This window comes from Camelina sativa, chromosome 8 (assembly GCF_000633955.1).
Source record: "Camelina sativa cultivar DH55 chromosome 8, Cs, whole genome shotgun sequence".
Lineage (NCBI taxonomy): Eukaryota > Viridiplantae > Streptophyta > Magnoliopsida > Brassicales > Brassicaceae > Camelina > Camelina sativa.
The window spans coordinates 8,199,441-8,217,257 of NC_025692.1; the positions used below are offsets into that span (position 1 = coordinate 8,199,441).

At 42.4% G+C, this 17,817-nt stretch overlaps 1 protein-coding gene across 1 annotated transcript; it reads right to left on the reverse strand.

The window, feature by feature from the left end:
- On the reverse strand, positions 9,920-10,795 carry LOC109125903 (uncharacterized mitochondrial protein AtMg00810-like). Its single transcript, XM_019228692.1, has 2 exons — positions 10,229-10,795; positions 9,920-10,126 (listed from the first exon to the last, which is right to left on the reverse strand). The coding sequence occupies exons 1-2, from the start codon at positions 10,793-10,795 to the stop codon at positions 9,920-9,922; spliced, it is 774 nt and encodes a 257-aa protein (XP_019084237.1).

The following is a 17,817-nucleotide window of genomic DNA, read 5'->3' on the forward strand; positions in this document are numbered from 1 at the left end:
TAGGGAGCCATGGCACATCAGGCCCTATTGTCCCAAGTTGCAGCCGATAGCAGTAGCAGCGTTGCAGCAGGTGCAGCCGGGAGGGCAGCAGGTAGCACGGATTGAGCAGGCGCCACGAGTTTACACAACTGTAGAGACTGGTGGAACCAATGCCGGGGCGATCACAGGTATAATTTCTAGTACTTAATCTTCATGAATTCTTAGTAAGTTCAGATTTTATGTTGTCCTGTGATAAAGTGTTAGGTTCTCAACACATGAGGTTTGTGTAGGGACCTTGTTGGTGGGAGGGTTTAAGTCTCAAGTTATGTTTGATTATGGAGCTTCGCATAGCTTCATTACCCCGAAGTGTGCAGAGAGTGCGGGAATCGTGGGAGATCCCAGAGAGCGTACATGAGTTGTCAGAGTTACTGGAGGCAGGTTTCTGAGGGTCACTGGTAGAGCGAGGGGTATCGATATTCAGATCGCGGGAGAGTCTTGGCCTGCGGATTTGCTTATCAGCCCAGTGGAGCGGTATGACGTTATCTTGGGAATGGACTGGTTGCATCAACATATGGTTCATCTGGATTGTCATCGGGGTAGAGTGGAGTTTGAGCGCTCAGGAGGGAAGTTGGTTTATCAGAGGATTAGACCGACTTCGGGGAGTCTCGTGATCTCGGCCATTCAGGCTGGAAAGATGATCGAGAAGGGTTATTTGGTTACTATATCTATGCCAGAGTCAGTGGGAAGTCTACGGTTAGCGGTATTCAGGTTGTAGAGGAGTTTGAGGACGTGTTTTAGTCATTGTAGGGGTTACCACCTTCTCGGTCTGATCCTTTTACGATTGAACTGGAACCAGGGAAGACACCGTTATCCAAGGCTCCTTACAGGACGGCTCCAACAGAGATGGCAGAGCTGAAGAAACAGCTAGAGGATTTGTTGAGCAAAAGGGATTCATCCCTCCTAATGTATCACCGTGGGGAGCGCCAGTGTTATTCGTTAAGAAGAAGGATGGGAGCTTTCGCTTGTGTATTGATTACAGGGGTCTCAACCGGGTCACTGTGAAGAACAAGTACCCTCTGCCGAGGATCGATGAGTTGTTGGATCAGTTGAGGGCTGCTACTTGGTTCTCTAAGATAGCTCTGGCGTCGGGTTATCATCAGATCCCGATAGATTAGGCGGATGTGAGGAAGACTGCTTTCAGGACGAGGTATGGGCATTATGAGTTTGTGGTGATGCCGTTTGGGTTGACTAACGCACCATCTGTGTTTATGAGATTGATGAACAGCGTGTTTCAGGAGTTTCTGGACGTGTCTGTCATCATTTTCATCGACGACATCTTGGTTTATTCTAAGAGTCCTGAGAAGCATGCAGTGCATTTGAGGGCAGTTCTGGAGAAGCTGCTAAGCTGAGCAAGTGTAGTTTCTGGCAGCGTGAGATGAGTTTTCTGGGTCACATAGTGTCTGCAGATGGGGTTTCTGTAGATCCGGAGAAGATTCAGGCTATCAAGGATTGGTCTAGACCGCAGAATGCCACGGAGATCAGGAGTTTTCTCCGGTTGGCAGGGTATTACAGGAGATTTGTACAGGGGTTTGCGAGCAGAGCACGTCCTATGACTAAGTTGACAGGGAAGGATGTTCCTTTTGTCTGGTCACAGGAGTGCGAGGAGGGCTTTGCAAGCCTGAAGGAGATGTTGACTACTGCTCCAGTGTTGGCTTTGCCTGAGCAGGGGGAACCCTATGTGGTGTATACAGCTGCATCCAGAGTTGGTTTCAGGTGTGTGTTGATGCAGGATGGGAAGGTGATTGCCTATGCTTTGCGGCAGTTGCGGAAGAATGAGGACAACTATCCTACTCATGACTTGGAGATGGGTGCTGTAGTTTTTGCCCTGAAGATTTGGAGATCTTATCTTTATGGTGCAAAGGTACATGTATTTACAGATCATAAGAGCCTGAAGTATATATTCACTCAGCCTGAGCTGAACTTGAGGCAGAGGCGATGGATGGCGCTGGTGGCGGATTATGATCTGGAGATAGCCTATCATCCTGGTAAGGCTAACTTGGTTGCAGATGCTTTGAGTCGGAAGCGGGCGGCTTCGGCTCCGGAGCAGGATATGGAGTCTCTGGTAGGGGAGATCAGTGCGTTGAGCTTGTGTGCGGTTTCTCAGGAGCCGTTGGGTTTGGTTGCAGCTGATAGAGCAGATCTGTTGAGTAGAGTGCGGTTGGTACAAGAGAAAGATTGGGGCTGGTGAATGCCTCAAAGGATGTTGATTCAGAGTATCAGGTTTCGGCTAATGGTACTATTCTGGTGCATGGGCGGATTTGTGTGCCTAAGGATGATGAGTTGAGGCAGGAGATTCTGAGTGAGGCTCATGCGAGCATGTTCTCTATTCATCCAGGAGCAACTAAGATGTACCGTGATCTCAAGCGGTATTATCACTAGGTCGGGATGAAGAAGGACGTGGCTAGTTGGGTTGCGAGGTGCGATGTGTGTCAGCTAGTGAAGGCTGAGCATCAGGTACCAGGCGGTATGCTGAAGAGTCTTCCCATTCCGGAGTGGAAGTGGGATATGATTACTATGGACTTCGTGGTAGGTTTGCCAGTGTCCAGGACGTTTGATGCTATTTGGGTCATTGTGGACTGGTTGACTAAGTCGACACATTTTCTGGCCATTAAGAAGCCTGATGGAGCAGCGGTCTTGGCTAAGAAGTATGTGAAGGAGATATTCAGGTTGCATGGGGTACCAGCGAGCATTGTGTCTGATTGAGATTCTAAGTTCACTTCGGTGTTCTGGAGAGCGTTTCAGGCAGAGATGGGCTCTAACATCCCCAGACAGATGGACAGTCAGAGAGGACGATCCAGACGCTAGAGGATTTGCTGAGGATGTGTGTGTTAGATTGGGGAGGCCATTGGGCAGATCACTTGAGCTTGGGAGAGTTTGCTTACAACAACAGTTATTAGGCGAGTATTAAGATGGCTACTTATGAGGCTTTGTATGGGAGGCAGTGTCGTACACCGTTATGCTGGACTCAGGTGGGGGAGAGGAGCATGTACGGGGCAGATTTTGTTCAAGAGACCTCAGAGAATATTCGGGTTCTCAAGCTGAACATGAAGGAAGCTCAAGATCGGCAGAGGAGTTATGCCGATAGGAGAAGGAGAGATCTTGAGTTTCAGGTTTGAGATAGAGTGTACCTCAAGATGGCCATGTTGCGGAGTCCGAACAGGTCATTGACTGAGACTAAGTTGAGTTAGAGGTATATGGGTCCGTTCAGAGTGATTGAGCGAGTTGGACCAGTGGCATATACACTGGAGTTACCTGAGGTTATGCGTGCATTCCATAAGCTTTTCCATGTGTCTATGTTGCGGAAGTGTCTCCGCGAGGATGATCAGTTGTTGGCTAAGATTCCTGAGGATCTTCAGCCTAACATGACTTTGGAGGCGAGACCAGTGAGGGTTCTCGAGAGGAGGATCAAGGAACTTCGGAAGAAGAAGTTTCCTTTGATGAGAGTCCTTTGGGACTGTGATGGTGTTGAGGAGAAGACTTGGGAGCCTGAGGCGAGGATAAAGGCAAGGTTTAAGAAGTGGTATGAGAAGCAAGCCGCGACTTGAGCTTGCCTAGCCTGGTCCCATTTTTAATCCGTGGCTGGAGCGGGAATGGAGTATTCCAGCCCATCTCTCTTGTTTACTTGGTCGCTTGGGGTGGTTGGTTGTGCGACTAAGTAACAAGATGAGGTGGTGCTCGGGGTACAAAGTTTCCGTGAGGCGGTGTTTTTGGAGGAAAGTTTCCTAAAGTGGAAAGTTTCCAAAAGTCGAAAGTGGTAAAAGTGGAAAGTTTTATGTGAGTTAAAAATTTGTCCTTTTAGTGGGGGAAGCCGTGGAGGGGCTTGTGTGGCCTTAGTGGCAGACTTTTTAGTCATTGTGTGGCCTTAGTGGCGGTCTTTCGAAACATTGTGTGGCCTTTGTGGCGGGCTGTTTAGCCATTGTGTGGCCTTTGTGGCGGGCTGTTTAGCTATTGTGTGGCCTTTGTGGCGGGCTGTTTAGCCAGAGTGTGGCCTTTGTGGCGGGCTGTTTAGCCAGAGTGTGGCCTTTGTGGTGGGCTGTTTAGCCAGAGTGCCTGTTGAGGCGGTCCTTCGGGACAGATGGTCTTTGTGACGGTCCTTCGAGACGGGTGGCCTTGGTGGCGGTCCTTTTTAGGACATATGTTTGGCCTTGGTGGAGGTCCTGTTTAGAACATTTTNTGAGGTGGTGCTCGGGGTACAAAGTTTCCGTGAGGCGGTGTTTTTGGAGGAAAGTTTCCTAAAGTGGAAAGTTTCCAAAAGTCGAAAGTGGTAAAAGTGGAAAGTTTTATGTGAGTTAAAAATTTGTCCNTTTGGCCTTGGTGGCGGCCCTGTTTAGGACATTTGTTTGGCCTTGGTGGCAATCCTGTTTAGGACATTTGTTTGGCCTTTGTGGCGGCCCGTTGGGCAGTGAGATGATCCTTGGGTGGTCTTGAGGTATCCCAGAGAGGGGATATGTGGTTGGTGGGGCATCGTGTTGTCTTACACGAGCCACGTGAAGGAAACATGGATAGGGATAGGACTCAGACGTTTTCAGAATTGTTTGCTCGCGACTCTTGGGGGACTTAGGTTCTACTAGTACTGCCATATTCAGAGACTTTGTGGCTTGGGAGTATCGAGTTCGGATGACGATCAGGGGGCGCGCTGTAGGGTGGCAACCCGAGAGACGAGTATTGGATTTTTCCTTATATATATTATGGCATGCGGGCCTTGGCCCGATGAGGAGCCAACAAAAACTCAAGGTTTAGGCCTATGAGTAAAGGAAAGTCCAAAAGTCGAGAACAAATAATGCCTGGAGCGTGAGTTTATCGCCTAGAGGTGACCTTTCGTAGATCGGTTGGAGGAGTGCAGGCCATGGAGACGGTGGCACGGGAGTCCTTGACTGATGTTTGGTTGAGATTCGAGGATGAATCTATATTGGTGGGGGAGAATTGTAACGCCCGCGAACCAAAACTCTGCGTTTTGGGGGTGGGTGTCGATCGACACCCATGGTGGTGTCGATCGACACCCATGGTGGTGTCGGTCGACACCAAGGTTTCCTAGTTCGACCAGAATGTTGTAATCATCGTTTTGGTTCGGTTTGGTTTTAGGAAACCATTGAACCGGGTTACTTAAGTGGGTTTTGACGCAAGAAGGGTTTTGGAAGTTTATTTTGTCGTTGCTTTGTTGTTTTTGAGAGAAAAGGGAGAAAAGCTTTGTTCTTGAGCTTTTAAGAGAGATTTGTGAGATTCCTTGCTGTTTCTTGAGAGATCCAAGGCTAGGAAGGAGTTAGAAGCTTGCTAGGAGGGTTGGATTCGTTGATGTTGGTCTGAATCTTCCTACAAAGAGGTGAGTGCATGACCATGGCTAATCTAAGCCTTTGATTTCATTGTTCTTGCTTGTTTGTTGTTGTTTTGTGTGTTTTTCTTGCTGGGATTGGTTGCTACAGGTTCCTATAGACGTTTTTGGCTTGGGTTATGAGTATTGGCGATTTGGAGGAGGTTGGGAGCAAGATTCGACTCTCGGCTTCGAGCGGATCGCGATTGCAGAGGGAGTGTCGATCGACACCACTTGGTGTCGGTCGACACCAGCAAATTGGGCATCGATCGACACTGTGGGGTAGTGTCGGTCGACACCAAGGCCAGTGTCGGTCGACACTTGGCTGGTGTCGGTTAACACCTCCGTTCCAGCGAGACGATGTTTGATTTCCTGGTTTGTATGTCTTGTTTGTTGATTATTTGGAACATTGATATCATTGTTGCTTGTGTGTATAGTCCAGTAGATGGGAGGATTGCCTTATTGAGTGTTTATCAAATACTCATGCATCTCAATATGTGTTTGTAGTGCAGGTAAAGGCAAAGTGTGATCGTGGAATCAAGGCGGTGATGAGGAGGATGTTCTAGGGACTCGATTGTATGTTGTTTGGCGTTGCTAGGTTGCTAGAGTGGGGTCTTTAGAAACATTGTTTAGGTTGCCGGTTTCATGATTCATGATGTTTGATTATTGGATTGATGTTATGGATTATTATTGGTTATTTATTGGTATTGCTATTTCCGCTGTTGGTTGTGGTTGTGGATAGGTGGCTAGTGGGTATGGAACCACTATTTGTAGTTTATATTATATTTATATTTATTATTTATTAATTTAAAAAAAAAAAAAACGGGTCAGGTCGTTTCAACATGACTATGAATCAAGGAAGGCTACAAAACGTTGAAGAAGGCTTAGCTGACATGGTCACTTTTGGAGATGAAGCTGAAGGTAAAATCAGAGGCAAAGGTGTATCTCGTTGTAAAGATCAGCCCACTCTGGAATTTGTCTACCTTGTTGATGGTCTAAAAACCAATCTGATTAGCAGTAGTCAGTTGTGTGATGAGGGTTTAGATGTTACCTTCACCGAGAAAGGATGTCAGGCGGTTGATGAGTGCCACAATATTCGAGTCGAAGGTCAGCGCTCTGATAATAGCTATTATATATGAAGTTCGTCTAATTCACAAGCAAAAGAGCTCAATCAGCAGTGTTCTATGATGTCTAGAGACATGATCTTCGAAGGAGTGTATTAACTAGTTGTTGTTAAGTGTAAGCTGCAGCAGTCAGGAAACTGTGAGAATCACATCCATCAAGAAGCTGCTGGAAGGATTCAGGAGGGCAGACTTGTTGTGTCTGCTGCTACTACCCAGAGTTGTTCGGCTGTAGTGAATGGCGTGGCAAGGCAGAGCTTTGCAAATGGATTCAGACTGCGACAATATGATATATCTCAGATAGGCGACATGCGAAGCTACAGAGGTGGTTACTATGTCTATAGACGTTGTTGCAGAACAGAAAAGACAAACGTGGACAAGTTGTGGAGAACAAGGCATGAGTAATCGTACAAAGCTCTAAGGAGATTCTTCACTTCAACACGAGGTAATCAGAAACCTGATAGAGATTGTCTTTGTGCATAACTTCATGCTGTATCAGTTGGTTGTTAGCGGAAGTGCTAGGAATGGCTTCTTCAGAAGACTGTTTACTAGCAACTGTAAGGTTTTGAGATATTCATATACCAATGCAAGTATGCCAAAGGTTTGATTAGTGCATGTGACTAACAAAGGAGTGAAGATGAAGCCACACCTATGAGAGTTGGAAATGTTCTATCTTAGAAGATGATTCAAGAGATTGTGTAAATGGTAACTGGTACGGTGGACTGATCAGTTGTCTGAAGATGTGTTGTACCAGCAAATCAGACATCTGTTATGTACTTGCAAGTTGTGAGTGTTTTAGTATCACACATGCAAGCTGCTGAAAGGATTGTCAAGTATTTCAAAGGCACATGCAACATAAGGTTGATATTGTTGAAAGGAGCTGGCAGAACCTTGAAGAGATACCGCTTTCTGAATCACCGTGAAGGATCTGGTGGCTATTGCTTTCTGGGAACAAAGCTGATCTTCTGCTACGCTCAGAAGCTTGTTAAGGTACCTTGTTCAATTGTTGAATTTGAGGTTAATGCCTTGGGAACCTGTTTCAATCACCTGATGAGGATCAAACAATTGAGAACAGCGTACGGTACATTCTTAGACCATGCTTCAATTTTGTATGATAATAGTTTGTTTGCTAATAATGTTGTAGATCATGTATCATATACTAAACTGAAATTACAAGACCCTGAATATCACTTTATTCATAGAGTAGTTGTAGAGAAACTGATAGTGATAGAACATTAGAGCAATGATTTGCAAATTGCTGTTTTATTTACAAAACCATTGGACTTGGATCAACCCATGATTCTGAGAAAAGTCATTGGTGTTTGTGAGATCTAATATGTTATGTGAGTTGTGTTGATTAGATACAGAGACATGCACTAGAACAGGCCATGAAATTCCTAGAATGTATAAAGATCAACACTCTGTCTAAACAAAGAGTCAGTGGAAAACAGCTGCATGTCATGTCAATTCACATTGGGGATCTCATAAAACGTTTTCGTGAAGGAGGAGGTCAAAGAGCTGAGGGGAGACATTATTATGCATTCCATTCTGAAAGAAGTACCAGTGGCTTGTAAGTTGAAAAAAAAAAAGGGAAGTAATGTGGCTGGTACGTTTGCAACAGAGCCCTGAAGAATAATAACAAGGGAATGCACAAATATCCACGGTTGAGAAGTCAAGTGATATCGCTGATAGAAATCAGGAGATTCAGCAGAAGATTGTTCATATCATCAATTGTGAAGATCATTCATGTCTGTTGGATCTAAGCTCTAAGGNAAAAAAAAAAAAAAAAAAAAAAAAAAAAAAAGACTTGATACACTCCTGTCAATGCGCTCTCCAAAGGAAATTCCAGCTGCCAACTTCACGTTGATGGTGAACCATGAGAATCAAAGGCATGCCAGAGCGAAAGACTAGCCACTGATCACAGAGTTGTTTCTTGAAGATTCGCAAAAGGTTGTGGTAGTTTCTGGTGAAGTTCCTAACAAGTAGTTGGCACACATCATAGAACAGATCTCAAGGTATGAAAACCTCTTGCTTTAAGAAGTAAAAAATTAATAGAAGAGTGCTCTTAATGGTCTATTACTTTTCTGGTTCCCTCACTTCTTGTGTTTAACTATGTTTGGAAGTCTGAGATTGTGTGTAAATGGTTGAAATGAACAATGTGTTGTAAAATCAATGTTGTGTAGTTAAAATCAGATGATTGATTGATGTAACACGAGGCTGAATATATAAATTGTTGATGAAGAATGTGTGTTAAGTGTTTTTAGGTTTAAGCTCATTTGTTTCAGCTCACAAGAATGATCATGATTCTCTAAGTGGTAAAATCCATAGAGCAGCAATTTATCAAGGGTCTGACTTTTTGAACGACGGATTGATCATGTAAGTAGGATCAAAGAGCTGCGTGTTCATATGAATATTTGGGTGTACTTGGAGTTTTGAAGGATTGGAAGTAGCTGTTACTGAAACTCACAACTTGGCTCTAGTGGTGAAAGGGCTTTAGAGGATTGGTTGAGTCATCATGCGTCTAAGGACGATTCGAAAGACTGATACTCATTTTGTATTGATAAATGAGTATAGTGTCAGTTCCATGATATGAAGGAATGGAGCATATACCGGAGGTTGATGAGTGATCATAGACAGAAGATTGTGCTTGTAAGTTGTTATTTCATGTTTGTATAACAGGTTGTTATTCATTAGAGCTCCATCTTTGATCAATATATTCAATGCAAGGGACTGTTACCAGAAGATGGATTGTGCTACGAAGCAAGTGTTTATGTTCCACCAGCTGTTTGATGTGTGCATTATCATCTATATCACCGAGGAGACATCTTTTTGAGTTAAGAGAGCATCTACAGAAGTGTGTTGAAACTTCAGTGTCGTGGAGTCAAGAAAAGAGGGACATGTGATCGTCTCACCCTTGATGATCCACAAGTGCATATGATTGTGATGAGACATGTTATCTGCAGTGAAAACAGAGGTGTGTGATACTCTTTTTTATGTCGTTTACATCCATTGAAGAACGAACGCTTGTGTTTGGTTCCAATAATGATGGATGAGGATGTTTGAAGCTGATGGGCTTCTGAAAACTGTGTTTGAGATTAAGCCTTACATAACCAAAGGTATATGAGTTTTCTGGGCTAATATGTCAACTATCAGGGGTTTGGAGTCAAGACAGTGAATGTTCTTGTGAAGAACTGTGCATTTGGAGTCTCACATGTACGATCAACACTTTGTCTGAGTGTGATGGAGTAAATAGCTAGGCTGGTATTAGACATGTGAGACTGATGATAGTTGAGTTAATAGATGATCATATGTTTGAGTTCCCTACAGATGACGAATTGGAGAAGGGGTATGTGCTTAGCTCATCTGATTAGATAATGGCAACAAGACTCTGTGTAGATGCAAGAATGAAGGACATTCACAGTGAAACAAAGCTTTGGAAGTATAGAACATGCTACACAAAGTGTTGTTCCTTCTTTGATTTCCATGATATCAGAGAAGTACCAAGGTAAACACAAAATTCTGTAATAGAGCGTCGCGTGTCCTTACAGTTAGCCCAATCTACATCAGAGAATGCATTCAAACATATCTCAGAATCCGATGAATACATCAAACCTTGTCCTGGATTACCCTTGATATACCGTAACACTTTATGTGCAGCCTGCAGATGGATATCAGTTAGAGCAGAGATGAAATGACTTAGTTGATGCACCGCAAAAATAATATCATGTCTGGTGATAGTCTAATATAGTAATCGGCCAACGAGTTCTCTATAAGATCGAGGATTTGGCAACAACTCTCCCATGTCTTTAGTAAGATGCAGGTTCGGATCCATTGGAATAGAGCTTGGTTTGCATCCAAGAAAGCCTACATCCTCCAACAGGTTCTGAGCATACTTGTGTTGACACACTGAAATCCCCTTTGATGATCTCGAAATTTCCAAGCCAAGGAAAAATCTTGCAGGTCCTAGATCCTTGATCTTAAATTCTGACCGCAATAAAGCTTTAAGGGACTCAACTGCCCTGTCATTGTTGCTAGCAATCATGATATCGTCCACATAAACCAGAACTGCAACAAAGACATCTCCCTCTATCTTAACAAAAAGTGTATTGTCTGCAGGAGACTGGATATAATTTGCACCCAAGAAGACAGAGGAAAGCCGCTTATACCATTGTCGTGAAGCCTGTTTGAGGCCATATAGAGATTTAAGCAAACGACATACCGGATTCGGTGGCAGAACAACTCCAGGGGGAGTCGTATATCCTTGTGGTAGACTCATATATATCTCTTCGTCCATGTCACCATGAAGGAAAGCATTAGAGACGTCCATCTGTGTGAGACTCCACCCTTTCGAAGAAGCTAAGCCAAGCATCAGTTCAACAGAACCATCAGAGTTATATGTAATAGTGAACACCCATTTGCAGCCAATTGCTACTTTACTAGGAGGAAAAGATTACACAAGAAAAGTCTTGTTAAGTTCAAGAGCATGAAGCTCCTCATCTGCCGCATTGGTCCATTTTACAGATTTCATGGCCTGTTGGAAGGTTTTGGGTTCTGTTTCGAGGTTATAAGAAAAGATATAGGATTGAAAAAGGGGTGTATATTTGTCATAGGATATAACAGATGAGATAGGATAAGGTGTGGTCCTTTTTGTAGTAATAGGAGGAGCAGTGGAAACTATGGGAGGGTGATCATCAGTAGAAGATAAAACAGATAATGATGAAACAGGGAATGGGGAAGAAGAAATAGTAGTAGGAGGTAAAGTTGAGATGGAAGGAACAAGGGAACAATGATACTCCGACAAATAGCTAGGTGCCTTAGAGGTTCGCTTAGGTCGAGCTATAGGCAAGGAATCGACCGCTGTATCTAGTGTCCCTGTGTTGCCGGTACTAGGTTGTAAGGATGATGATGATGCAGATGTTGATGCAGGTGTAGAATTAGATGTAGGTGTAGAACTAGATGTTGGTGCAGTGATAAAGTCAGGTAGAGGTGTATTATTATAAACAAGCATCTCCTCATCTATCAATGGCATAGTTTCAACAAAATGAAAAGGTGTAGGCATTGGTAAAATATTGTTTGGAAACATGTCTACAGTATTATGCAACATATCAGAAGTTTTAAAAGGAAAAATGTTCTCATGAAAAACAACATTCCTAGATATAGAAATGGTATGTGACTCCAAATCTAGAACATTATATCCTTTATAACCTGTAGGGTATCCTAAGAAAACACATGATCTTGCTTTAGGATCAAACTTAGTTCTAGATTGGATATTAGTTGAAACATAACACAAACAACCAAAGTTCTTCAATAACAAGTAATCAGGTTCTTTATGTAAAAGAAGTTCATAAGGAGATTTATCTTGTAACAATGGTGAGGGTAGTCGATTAATCAAAAAAACTGCAGTAAGGATACAATCACTCCAGTAAGGCAAAGGAACTCTAGATTGAAACAGCAATGACCGAGCAACATTTAAAAGATGTTGATGCTTCCTTTCCACTATTGAGTTCTGTTGGGGTGTATAAGCACATGAAAAATAATGCAATATACCATGTTCTTTAAGCAATTCTGTAAATGCCAATTCAGGAGCATTGTCTGATCTAATGGCTTTAATTTTGCTTTTAAACTGAGTGGAAACTAATTGAATAAAAGCTGGAAAAGCAACAGAAACATCTTTCTTATTTTTATGCATGTAAACCCAAGTAGTTCGTGTACAATCATCAGCAATAGTAAAAAAGTATTTAAAACCCTCTATAGATTCAACATGAAAGGGACCCCAAATATCCAAATGTATTAGATTAAACGGCTCATCACAAAGATTATTATGACACACATATGCTAATCGTCTTTGCTTAGCTAAAGGATATACAGGACAATGACTCAAAACAGACTCAAAAGACCTTAAAGATGGTATTTTACTAACAAGTTTTGTAATACTATAGCAGAAGGATGACCTAGACGTTGGTGCCACACTTGTCTATCATCAAGAACAGAACAGGAAAGAGCCTTAATAGAAGAACCAGCTGCAGGTGTTGATGTAGAGAGGGAAGTATTCTCTGTCTCTAGAATGTAAAGATTGTGAAACAATCTACCCCTCCCAATCATCAAGCCCTGAGAAAGTTCCTGTAGCAAACAGCAATGTTCAAAGAAATGAGCAGAACACTTTAAAATTTTAACTAAACAGCTTACTCTAATCAAATTGAATTTGAAATCAGGAACATGCAAAACATTGTGCAATATCAGTTTATGTGTGATATGAATTGTGCCTATATGAGAAATGGAAACCCTAGTACCATTTGGCAATGTGACAGTAACACCAGAAACAGGTTTCAATTCTCTAAACATAGCTAGATCCGAACAAACATGACTTGAGGCACCAGAATCTATAATCCAAGCATTAGAAGGAAGAATTTGATGAAGAGAAGAAAGAATATGGTCTTGAAAGAAAAGATTATCATTGCGAAATTTAAGGCTAGTAGAAGGAAAAGGAAATACAATACCAGATGTAGAATTAGAAGCCATCAGACCATGATCAGTTATAGTAGCCATTGTACCAATGTTAGTTGATGAAGTAGCCGCAGGCTCTGAAACTGAACTCTAAGCTTTATATTGAGAAATCAATTGTTCTACCTGTTGAGTAGTAAGATCTTGCATATTGATGACACCATTCAGACCATAATAAGTGTATTGAGGAACTGTTAAAACATAAGAACCACCATCAATTGCACAAGAACTCCCATAAGACATTCCATTATCAGTAGGAAAAGTTCTTGTATCAGAATACACTTGAGCCACTGCATTTGCTTTCTGCATAGCATTAGTATAAGGATTCATCTGTTGGGGCATCTGCATTCGTGGTTGCATCTGTTGGGGCATCTGGACTGGCATCTGTGGTTGAAATTGAGAATTTGGTCTGATATTGTAACCTAGGGCAGCTCCTTTGTAACCATGTGGAAAACCATGTAATTTGAAACACTTCTGGATTGTATGTCCTATTTTCCCACAATGAGTGCACACTGGTTTTTGCAAAGGTCGTCCCGTATTATATGCTGCAATGTATGCAATATCAGAAGCAGTAACATTATCCATAGGAGTCACAGCTTGGAAGGCTACATTATCCACTCGTGTAACAGGCTTGACTATCAACTGCCTTTCATCTTGAGTTACCATGTTGAAAACTTCTTCAATAGAAGGAATCGGTTTAAGCATAAGTATGTGCCTCCTAGTCTGATCATAACTCTCATTGAGACCCATAAGAAACTTGGTCACCCTACTACGCTGCTGTAACTTCTCCCATTTGATAGCTGCTTCACACTCACAACGACCACAAGTACAAACATGGAGATCTACATAATTCTTATACTCCTCCCATAATGTCATCAAAGTCGTGTAATACGTTGATATATCCATAGAACCTTGCTCTATCTTGCTTAATCTTTGTTCTATAGCAAATACACGGGGGCATCATCTTGTTTAAAACGAGATACTAAACTCTTCCAAATACCTTCTGCTGTAGGTATAAACAACAAACTCTGCCCTATCTTCTTATCAACCGAATTCATCAACCAAGTAGAAACCATGTCGTTACATCTAGACCAAGCACCATAATCTCTATGATCATCAGGTGGTTTAGGTATCTTACCAGTGATAAATCCCAGCTTATTACGAACATTCAAAGCCATCCACATCGATCGTCTCCAAGAATGAAAGTATGATGGATTGACCAATCGATCTGAGACTGAAACAAGTCCAGCGTGATCTGCACTATGAAGATTATATGGATTGCCATATTGATCAGCCGGATAACGCTGTTCACCACCATTAGATGATCCCGGAGCTTGAGATTGTGTTAACGGAGCTGTAGGATTTGTATTAGATCCCATTTTTTTATGAAAACAAGAAGAAGAAGCGATTAAAGAAAACAAGATTCGTCGTCTACCCAAGGTCAATGAAAAGAAATTAGAAGAATAAGAAGTGCAAAAAGGATTCCGGTGAACAATTCGCAAATCGCGATAGTGAAAGTTTGTAGAAACTCTATCCAAGAGCAAATCGGAAAACTCATCTCCGATCAACGAAGAAGATAACGCGGAAGCTTAACGAGACTCAATTAAAGAGCTCTGATACCATATTAAACTCCGATTAACCGGAGGAGATTCAAAGAAGAAGCTAAGATCGGAGAAGAAACAAACTCTTTCTTAACAAACTCTCAAACGAGATAATACAAAGCTTAATCTGTTTACGATACTAAAAAGCTGTTTATATAGTTAAGCTAATCAACTAATAGTAAACCGAACTTGGTTCGCCATGTAGATTGAATCATCAATAACCAAACTGCATAACCGGTCCATCATATCTAATAGAGAAATCTGGAAAATAATTTTTTCCGTTTGTTTGTATTTTTCCGAAATTTTTTTAATGAGTTTTTTTTCGATACTTCGTGTTTTTTCTTGGTTTCATTTAAGCATGAGTTTTTTTTTTTTATAAATTAAGAACTAGATTTTTGAGGAATTTGTTATTTGGATCTCTAGATTTCTCATATCCAGTGATATTTTTAGGATGACTAGTATTTTTAAGATGACTAGTGATAGTGATAGTGACCCGGATGAAGGAGATATACTGGATCAAATTAAACAAGTTGAGGCAAATGAAGAAGGCTCGATAATGTCACTAAGCCGTTATCAACTCAATTCGAAGGCGTGGTAACATCACTCATCATGAGTATATCTAAGTAGGAAAAAGAAGACTTGTTGGTTTGAACTAGATATTTTTCTTTGAAGCCAAAGTTGCTTGTAGTAATAGGGAGAAAATATTGTGGACGGGATATCTATAGATTTGGGCAAGGCTTTGATTATTTTCTGCATGATGTCTTATTACATAACAACAATAAGTTTTTACATCAGCTTGATGGTAAGTTATGATCTTCTAATGTCAAACTGAGTTAACCATCTACTAACAATTTTCTCAACATAACATTTATTCTCTGTATTGTATATTGTTGTTCTCACATTTTAACATTTGTGTATATAATATCTTATCTTTAATTGAGTAGAATGGATGATGCACTAGTAAATCTTGCAATAGTAAATCACTGATGCAACAATAGCTCCAATATCCGTGGTGCAACTCGGTTTTTGATGACACTACCTGAAACGACTTGATCCGTTTTTTTTAATAATAAATAAATAAACTACAACAAGTGGTCTCATACCCACTAGCCACCTAACCACAATCACAATCAAACAGCGGAAATAACAATTACCAATAACCAATAAATATCCAGTAAATAACCAATATTAAACCATAACAATATCCAATAACCAAACAACAGTAAACATAAAACCAGCAACCTAGCCATGTTCTAATGACCCAACTCTAGCAACCTAGCAATGCCATACAACATCCAATCGAGTCCCTAGAACATCCTCCTTTTTATTGCCTTGATTCCACGATCACACTTTGTCTTTGCCTGCACCATAAACACATATTGAGATGCATGAGCATTTGATAAACACTCAGTGAGGCAATCCTCCCATCTACTGGGCTATACACTCAAGCAACTGTGATACCAATGTCCATAAACAATCAACAAACAAACATACAAACCAGGAAAACGAACATCATCTGATGGAAGGGAGGTGTCGACAGACACCAGCCAAGTGTCGACCGACACTGGCTCTTGGTGTCGACCGACACTACCCCACAGTGTCGATCGATGCCGCTTCACTGGTGTCGATCGACACTACCACTGCAACCGCAATCCGCACGAAGCCGAGAGTCGAATCTCGCTCCCAAACTCCACCAAATCGCCCAATACTCAAAACTCAAGCCATATACGTACATAGGAACCTATAGCAATCCAATCCCAGCAAGAAAACACACAAAAACAGCAACAAACAAGCAAGAACAAGGAATCACAGGCTTAGATCAGCCATGGTCATGCACTCACCTCTTTGCAGGAAGATTTTGACCAACAGCAACGAATCCAACCCTCCTAACAAGCTTCTATCTCCTCCTTAGCCTCAAATCTCTCAAGAACAGCCAAGAATCTCACCAATTTCACCAAAAATCTCAAGAACTCTCATTTTCCTCTTTTTCTCTCAAAAGCGTTAAACGGCGACAAGAGAACTTCCCAAAACCCTTCTGGTCGACAAAACACTTAAATATCTCGGTTTAGTGGTTTTTCCTAAACCAGACCGGTCCAAATCGATGATTGAATCGAACTGGTCGAACCAGACAACATTGGTGTCGACCGACACCACCTTGGTGTCGATCGACACCCATCCCAAAAACCCATATTTTGGTTCGCGGATGTTACAATTCTCCCCCACCAACATAGATTCGTCCTCGAATCTCGAACAACCATCAGCCAAGGACTCACGTGCAACCGTCTCCATGGCCCGCACTCCTCCGACCGATCTACGGAAGGTCACCCCTAGGCGATAGACTCACGCTCCAAGCATTATTTGCTCTCGACTTTTGGACTTTCCTTTACTCATAGGCCTAAACTTTGAGTTTTTATTGGCTCCTCATCATACCTAAGTTTGCATGCCATAATGTTGGCTCCTCATTGGGCCTAAACCCGCATGCCAATAATATATAAGGAAAATCCAATACTCGTCTCTCGGGGTGCCACCCTACAGTGCGCCCCCAGATCGTTATCCGAAGTCGATATACCAACAATACTCCCAAGCCACAAAGTCTCAGAATATGGCAGTACTGGGAGGACCTAAGCCCCCCAAGAGTCGCGAGCAAACAATGTCCTATCAACCGCATATCTCATCACTGGAATACCTCATGACCACACAAGGATCATAAACATGCCGCAAGGGCCGCCACAAATGTCCTAAACAGGACCGCCACCAAGGCCAAACACATCTCCTAAGCAGGACCGCCACCAAGGCCAAACAAATGTCCTAAACAGAACCGTCACCATCACTCGTCCCGAAGGACCGTCACCAAGACCATCTGTCCCGAAAGACCGTCACAAAGACCATCTGTCCCGAAGGACCGTCACAAAGACCATCTGCCCCGAAGGACCGTCACGAAGACCACTTGTCCTGAAGGACCGCCTAAACAGGCACTCTGGCTAAACAGCCCGCCACAAATGCCACACAATTGGCTAAACAGCCTGCCACAAAAGCCACACATGGCAAAACAGCCTGCCACAAAGGCCACTCAATGACTTAAAAGACAGCCGCACACGGGCACAATTACTCAAAAGTCCACCACTAAGGCCACGGAAGCCCCTCCAAGTCTCTCCGTCACTAAAAATGGACAAATTCTAACTCACATAAAACTTTCCATTTTTAGCACTTTCCACTTTTGGAAACTTCTATTTCAGGAAACTTTCCT